Source organism: Lepisma saccharinum, chromosome 5, assembly GCF_977018435.1.
Source record: "Lepisma saccharinum chromosome 5, izLepSacc3.1, whole genome shotgun sequence".
Lineage (NCBI taxonomy): Eukaryota > Metazoa > Arthropoda > Insecta > Zygentoma > Lepismatidae > Lepisma > Lepisma saccharinum.
In genome coordinates, this window is record NC_139233.1 from 5,019,336 (window position 1) to 5,027,986 (window position 8,651).

At 33.9% G+C, this 8,651-nt stretch overlaps 1 protein-coding gene across 1 annotated transcript; it reads right to left on the minus strand.

Annotated features, from left to right (window-relative positions):
- Positions 1 to 6,486: 6,486 nt before the first annotated feature.
- Positions 6,487 to 8,265, minus strand: LOC145988178 (uncharacterized). Its single transcript, XM_083123006.1, has one exon. The coding sequence runs from the start codon at positions 8,229 to 8,231 to the stop codon at positions 6,768 to 6,770; it is 1,464 nt and encodes a 487-aa protein (XP_082979132.1). The 5' UTR covers positions 8,232 to 8,265; the 3' UTR covers positions 6,487 to 6,767.
- Between the last annotated feature and the right edge of the window lie 386 nt (positions 8,266 to 8,651).

Consider the following 8,651-nt stretch of genomic DNA (forward strand, 5'->3'; position numbering starts at 1 on the left):
CAACGTTAGAGTTGTTGTTTGTAACAATAAGGGGCTGGACCCCGTATAATGTGATGGGTGCAAAATAGCCTTAGTGCTGACGCACCCACAATTTTAAATTCAAATTCAAATTGTAGTTAACCTTTCTGGTGTTGGGTTCATGATGTAGTAATTGGTGTAGTTTGAACAATAAATTGTGAACAATAACCATTAACTTAAAACATCTGTCTACAATATGGATGAATGATAATTGCTATCAATGCTACCATTTATGTGTATTCATGACCTTTGTTTCATGCTTAACCCTCAGTAGGCATGTAGGGTACCAGTGTCACGCATCGATATTCATTGCGAGATTGCAACACTGTGAACTGTACTACATACAAGTGCTTTTGTGTAGATGAATGCGCTTCCTTTGTCCAGTTGCATGCTTGGAGGACAGTTGTCATCCACGTGGGTAAATAAGTAGTAAGAAAAATTTCAGAGCATCGAAAGACCAAGCACACAGCAAATTCAGATGTTATAAGGAGGAAGGGGAGGACACGTGGGTATGCCTTAGTGATGGAAGTGAAAATGACACTGCTTCGGTTGTTACGTATCTAGGCACGAGAGAGAGAGAAGGAAAGGATTGTCATCATGTATGCACAGTATAATTCACGATTTATTTCATACCTTAAAGATAGTGTTGAGAAACAGGTGTACCCCACATGCCTAAGCATGTTACAGAAAATAGGGCACCTAATGGAGAGTTAAGAAAAAACTAAAAATGTCAATGGACAATTTCTCTTTGCAGTCAATTGTACACTAATACTACTGGATATTGTTTCAAAAATATATTATAGGTATATGCTAAACAATATAAAAAGAATATAATGCATGCACACTGAAACTTGTGTTGTTTTGCTATTGTAGTTCATGGGTTTAGTTGCAAGTTGGTAGACAAAGTCTAATACTGTAGGAAGGAACAGTATTTATCCTATATATATAAATTAAAAGGATATACTGTTCTGTGTGTTCATACTGTAGTAGGAGTTGTGGTACTACAACTAGACAATAGACAACATGATTCTTTACTGCTATCAGAAGTCCAATTTATGTTTTCTGAATTGCCCATTGTCAGCAACAACCTTGTGAAACAAAAAAAAAAAAAAACATGCTTAACCCCTAAAATTAGATTAGAATTGAAAAAAAATATTAGGTTTGATGGCATTCACCAACTGCAAAGTATTATGTATGCATACGTACTTACCAGAATAATTTGCAGCTTTGTGCAACACACAGCAATTATTGTAGTCTTCCCTGACATCTGTAGGTAGAGGCAAAAACACAAGAAAAAATTCAAATGAAAATACAACAGACATACATGATCTAGTGATCAAAATTTGATTACAAAGAATATATTTTCCCATTTACATATAGATGTGTATGTATGTTCATCTATGCTTACATATATCCTTTCAAACTTTGAAACCACAGATGCTTTGGAAAAAAAAAAAAACCTATAATTTTAAATACTGTGTAAAATATAATTCAATGAAAATGTTAATTTTGCCATTACAAAACTGTATGTGGAATAACTTAGTCCATGATTTGTGTTTTGGTTCCTTGTGGGTAATTTCAATCCATCCATCACTTCAATCCAGGGCCGACTTCAGAACTGGATGACAACCCTTGGGAGGGAAGGAAGGCTGGCGGTATCCCCTTTCATTAGTGTCAAAACCTTATTTCTGATAACATAGTGGCTATTTGTTTGGGTTTATTTTTATTTATTTTTAAGTCCACTTTATGCACAAAAAGGTTAATTGGGACTGGACCTACTGTTTAAAACGTATGAAAAACTCAATATGCTGACCAAGGCAGAAATTTATTTTATTATAAAACATAAACTAAACGTAATGCTTCAACCTTCTAGCACCAAGTACAAATGTAACAAGGTACAAAACAGGATGATATATATACATAAACATTACTCCCCTCCAGACTATTAGAAAGTTGTTCTGGAATATTCTAGCAGGTGGCTTTCCCTTGTCAACTGTACTTTCACCTAAAAGGCTAAACACATTCTAGATGGAAGAAAATATGGTTGGACTCTTTATCTCACGCTCTTTTAACTTAATTTCAATTTCCATTTCTTCATATATTGTTGACAAGAATTAATTGAAGTTACTACTGCGTAACACAATAAGTATATTGCAAAATCACATAGCAATTTAAGTAGTTATTTGATGTCCTTATGTAGGTATTAAATAAACACATACCTACAATAAACATGTTCTTGAACAGTAACACTTGAAGTATTTTAAAAATAAGGCTATTATTTTTGTCACTAAAACCATAAATATATAACATTGTCATTATTTTTATTGGAGGGTTGAAAGCAGGAGGATCAGAGTTCAAAGAGGGTGGGGGGAGGGTGGACAGTAGGGGTGCTAAAAATACACCTCGTCCAGGTGAAAATCTTATCTTGAGCTGCCCCCTGCTTCAATCAGATATTTAAATCAGTATTGTTTTTTTTCTGGCAGTATGCAATGGTACAGCATACAAGCATCTTTTTATATGCGAGAATATAACTAACTACTGACATTTATTTTAACGAAAGAAATTGTGTGTATGGGTGTATGTGTAACTACATGGATGCAAGATAATTTATGAACGTACCACACAATTTTGAGAAGTTCTTATAATGAACAAAATAACAAACCAACTTGAAGAGTACCAGAACCATTATTTCCAGAAAAAAAAGCACTGATTTTGCATATCTTGAAAGTGTTGTTAATTATCAATCTAGCGATAAATGCACACACATACACATAAATGTACATTTAAAAAAAAAAAGTCACATGACATTATATAGGTACTCCAGCAGACTTGTAATTTATTTGTACTTTGGTTGTATGTTGTTCAGGTGAACCCATGAAAAGTATAGCAAAACAATTTAATGTTTCTTAACATTCAAAATATCACTGTCTGGTTTTGTATTCTGGTTTTATAATTTCCTCTCTGTATTAACTACACTTTTATTTCTCCATATTTCAGATGATTTGTTTCACAATTATGTTAACAAATTTAGTGATGCAATTGCAAAGAATTTGTAGCGTATTTGCTTATTTATAAAATTAACTACAAATGTAGCTTCACACTCTTCAAATGAATGCATGCCCATGATCTTTTGATTTGATGCATTAACTTAACAAAATAAGTTGTTTTTTCTAATATTCCTCTAGAGAGAGAATTCAGAGGAACCCCAATTTTTATGTTTATTTTTCTGCATTACACATTAAATTTTCATGGAGTAAAATTTCCCCATGTTTTTTTCACCTTGATCCACAGAAAAAGTAAAAATCAAAGTTCCACTATAATAAGATTAACAATAATCCAAAGTTGATTATATATGAAATAAAAACAAAAAAAATTGAAAAACATAGTTACATACATACTATAATGGAAATCTTGATAAAACTGGTTAAATAGATAGCTTACATTTCTTTAAAAACATGTAAAAAAGTAGTAACAAAAAGAACATAAGGTATTGCAAATAATACACAAGCGAATACTGCGAATGCATGAAAATTGAAAATTAATAACAAAATGCAGTTTTGCTATGGTGTAAAGCTGAGTAGTTTTAAATATCTTTGACAAAAATTGTTACTAAGCTCAAGAATATAACATTATACATTTTTAAATACCTTACAGATTATACTTTGATAACACATTGAATCCCAGGTTTTTTAAATTGACAACATCTCAGAAACCCGGGCATTTTATGTGATTTTCAAAAATCTGAAACTATTTATTTTTGGTCTTGCTATACATGTGTTATACATCAAAATAAAGGAAATTAATTTGCCTTCACGATAAAAAAGAAACAATTAGAATCTGTGTATTCTTGCGTGTACTAGAGATGTTCAACATAGGCCTTGTTTTTCATATAATGAAAAAGTCCGTACTTCTAATACTACCCTTAGTATGAAACACAGGTGGTGTGCACATAAATAACTCATTACAAGTAAATAAATAAGTGTTCCATTTCTTTCAATATTTCAAGAAAACACATTGGTCAAGTGCATGGGTGCCCATAGGATTTTTCTCAGGGGGGGTCTCTTCAAGATTCCATATGTAGGGTGTACTGAAATGGATCCTGTCAACAACATAAAAAGTAATTTTAGCATACTAAATTCCATTAGCCAGGAAGGGGAGTTCAAGCACCCCCGCCCCCATATGGGCACCCATGGTCAAGTGTGTGTGTGTGTGTGTTTGCGAGTGATGATAAAGCACTTTATATTATACTCTTGACAAGAGCATTGGTTAATTTATAAGCACATTGTGAAATTTCTTTACAAGGATTCAGCTTTTGATATCACATTTATTATTTCTATATTATCTATAGAAAATATGTTTTCAGTAACTTTTATTACAGTATTTTTTTCACTCTCAAAAAAATGTTACAGAAAAAAATTCATGAATGAGAGTAAATTTATATAAAATGTAACATATGTATATGTGTGGAAAGAGGTCATGTTGTAGATTTCAGAAAAATAAGTTAAATAATAAGACACTTAGCAATGTATTTTCTATGATTCTCGAAAAACTAAAAAAAAAAACTGTACGGAAGCTTATATTTTCTTTAACACTATGTCTAACTGATACTTCTTTTATAAATAAATAAAATAAACTTCCCAGCCCTACAAAATAAATATGGCACATTAATCAATTACATATCACTGGTGTTTCCCCATAATATAAATAAAAATAACATGATATATAAAAAATTAACTCCTTACATTACATATACTAACCAACTCTACCAAAATTATCATTAATAAATAAATAATACTAAAAAGTTACTATGTCTTGGATGCTGAGCATACCAATGAAAATTTGGTACATATAAAATGATTTGATTTTATGTTTAAATATATACACATAAAATTATAAATATGAGGTAAACAAGATTATAGCCACCAATGTTAATAGGCAGGGAAATCTTCTTTTTTTTTTTTTTAGATCAAAGTGTGGAGGTAACAGGTGATGTGTATTTAAAAAGGACAAATGTGCAGTGAAAATTGTTAAAGTAAGATTTAAAATTTATAATGTATTTATATTTATTATGATCTTGTACTGTTATCACAATACAGCAAAACATTGTAGATGTAATTCTCAAATTTGGTTATGTACCCTGAAATAACTGCCTAGATTTTGACCCTTAGTGAGAAAAATCCTTTCATTGTTAGTCAAAAATGGTTCTGTTCTCAAATATTTTATCATATTTAAGTCCAATTTAAGTTGTCAATCCAAAATAACCCATTACATCTGGTGTGAATTTTCTCATAAAATAACACAAGTGACCTGTTTGAAAAGCAATGCCTTGAATTCCACTCTATGGATAATTCTGAGCCACAGTGTCTGACTGCCAAGTAGGTTCAATTTCAAAGATACATGATCTATTTGAAAAGTCTAGGAAAAAAAAATAATAGTAGTTATGGGGTTCACCCAGCCTCTTATAAAATGGATACCTGATGTGTGTGGGGAAGGGCGGTAAAGACTGATCAAATCACCTCCACAATGGTACATGTATGGAACCCCTACTTCCACACATTTGTATGTGCTTAAGGCTTGTTGCAATATGTACATATAATTTAAAAAAGAAAGAGGATCCAAAATAAGGTAGCCAAATAAATAAAATTTAGGACCAAATCTTGAATACAATGTAAAATTTTAGACAACACACTAAAAGCATTTTTGAATCAACTAATTGTTTTGAAATAGGCTATGCAAAACTGTTTCAAAATTTATGTAAAAATACACCATGTGCCAAAAGTCACGATCGGATACTATCCATAGTGCAATAATGTATTATTCACAAGCAAAATTGATGTAAAAAGTTGTCTTAAGTTGAGAGGAATGTTTATCCTCACGTTGTGTTGTAATAAATTTGTCTCTTTTCCGATAAGGGTCCATCTGAATACTACAGTTAAGACACATTGTGCATTACATTTCCCCCTTTACTGTACATTGTTCAATTCAATAACTTCTGCATTGATTACCACACTTTCTATCACAATAATAATATCATTTTCCGATTGTGACTTTTGCCCACCCTGTAACCATAGCAACCATATGTTGTTTTTTTGTTTTTTTCATTTTTAACTATAACATAATAAACCGTGGCTCTACAGCCCATAAAGGCCTTGACCTGGCTGCAAGTCTCCCTCCAACAAACCTACCTAGAGGTGCGGAGTTCTTCAACCAATAATGGGGTGACATGGGGTCAGCATGTTGAACTCTCGGTCATTATAGATTTCAGAGATCGGGTTACGCTACTCACTCGTAGCTCCCCAATTTCCTCACCATGGTGGGTTGCCACCGGCCCTATACACAGGCTGAGAACCCCGAGACTGAACCCAGGCGAACCCTTGTTGTCCCGCAGTCGGAGACCAAAGCACAGCACCTTAGACCGCAGCAATTTTCAAGAACAACTACTTTGATGAGCATTCAATACAACTTGGTAACTATTTCTTAACTGTTGCAGTTAACATTTGAGTATTACATTTTGCATATATGCACATGAATGAATATTAATCATTTGCTACAATTGAAAACAATATTATGAACAAAAGTTAAAAAACTTTTCTGACAAGTACAAAATAACACATGTGCATATGATATGTACGTATACATATATATTAACATAGATCTACATTATTTGGTTTTAATAGTTACTGGGCATGCACATAACGAACCTAACCTATATAATATAACAAAATTAGTATATCTTAACTATGAAGTGACTAGCCACAAAATTTTGTTTTCAAACATCTAGGAGTGTGATGATGTTCGCAGTGTCTCACTAAAAAACTGTTTCTGTAGAATTTGGCTTCGCAGTAGCCACAGGTGTAATTTGGTCTTAAAATGTTCAATATGCTGTTGTGTTTCTTTTTGACATGCACAACCAAATCACTATTGTTGCTGTATGACTGCGAACACATGCCACATTTGAATGATTTCCCTGGGCTAACTCTAGATGGAAAATCTTCACCTGTATTACCGGTAGCAGTAATAGGTGTACTTGTAACAAAGCCTGCACCTTTTTGGTTACTTGCAGCACAGGGTTTCGGAGTGCTTGTCACAATTGTGGGTTTAGAATATTCTGCCGTTTGGGGCTTTTTTCTTTTGCTGCCCCATTTAAACCATACTGATTTAGGTGGTTCTGTTTTTTCTGCATTAATATGTGGCTTATTAATCATACCAGTATATATTAAATTTGTGCTGCATGCTATAACATTTTCCTTATTTCTACCTGTCGTGGATTCAATATCTGGTAAGTTAAACCTTAGTTCTCGTCTTACTCGACCGGAATTTTTGCTTTTCTGTACTTTCTTAATTGGGGAACCCTTTATAACACGCTTTTCTTTTGAAGTTTTCTGCATGTATTTCTCTTGCATCTTTCCTGCATCCTTGGTCGATAGATTTCTTACGAGGTCGCTTAGACCAGGTGTTGGTGGATTGGCTGCCTTAAAAGTGCTCACACGTTCATTACTGGTACCTGCATCTGGACTGTATGTGAATGAACTGGCTTTTGCTGTAATGAAAAATTCAAACTCTGTCAAATGCTTCTTCTCAATGTGAATAATCAGTAATCTGGCGTACTTTTCCAGTAAAGAATATGAACAGAAAATGCAATTCAATTGGCCAGGAGCTCTGCCAAAATCGAGACACTTCAGCATATTTAAAATGGCATCCTGGTGGATGTAGAGAACGTGTTTCAGCAGCACGTCTTTTACGTAAAACGTGGCACTGCAGAACATGCACGGGTGCGAGTCTATGTTCCTATCCTTAATTTTGGAAGAACTTTTCAGTTCCTTCCTGTGATTCTCCCTTATGTGGGTCTGCAGAACAAAGTCAAAAGCGTAACTGAGAGGGCAGAACGGGCAATAAATTCTACGCTGAATGGTACACACTTCAGAAACGCACTGAGCAGCAAGTTCACTGACGTTGCTTGTGTTACTCTCCTCATTTCCAACATGGACGTCTGCAACGGTTTTGACTGCCATTGGCCCTGAGCAAGTTGCTGTTGGATTCCAGTCCATAGTTATTGGGATCAACTCTCTCTCTTGCCTTTTCTGTTGACTGCTATCCTCAATCACATTCTGCGTACGGCTGATATCTTCCACAACAGTTTCGCCACTGCTATTTGCAAATATGTCATCGCTTCCCAATTTTGCTTCTGTATCTTCACCCACTTCCATGTTCATTGTGTTCAGGTGAGGGCAAGGCCACTTCTTTGCATTATTAGGTCTGTAAATGAAAGATGGAATAATTAGTTCTTTTTTCTGACAGTTTCCAATAATACACTTTACTCACACTTTCTAATGATTGATTGCACTGTTGAGCAAAATCTTGATTTTTGTTAAGGGTGTGGATATGTTTGGCTAACAATGACTTATATTTGTCATCATGGGTGTCGGGAGAGGTTGGGTCAAATGGGTCAATCGACCCCCCCCCCCCCCCGGCATTGTTCAAGTGAAAGAAAGCAGAAATCTTACAGAAATAAAGTTAATTTAGCTAGTATTCGAATAGAATAACCAAAGTAAAAACTGCATTAGATTGAAACAAAATAGTGTAAAATACAGAATGAGGCTATATTTTCACCTTCTCTCACTTAATCTGATGAA

Excerpts from the sequence above, each read along its gene's own strand:
- LOC145988178 (XM_083123006.1), bottom strand. The coding sequence starts at position 8,231 with ATGAACATGGAAGTGGGTGAAGATACAGAAGCAAAATTGGGAAGCGAT.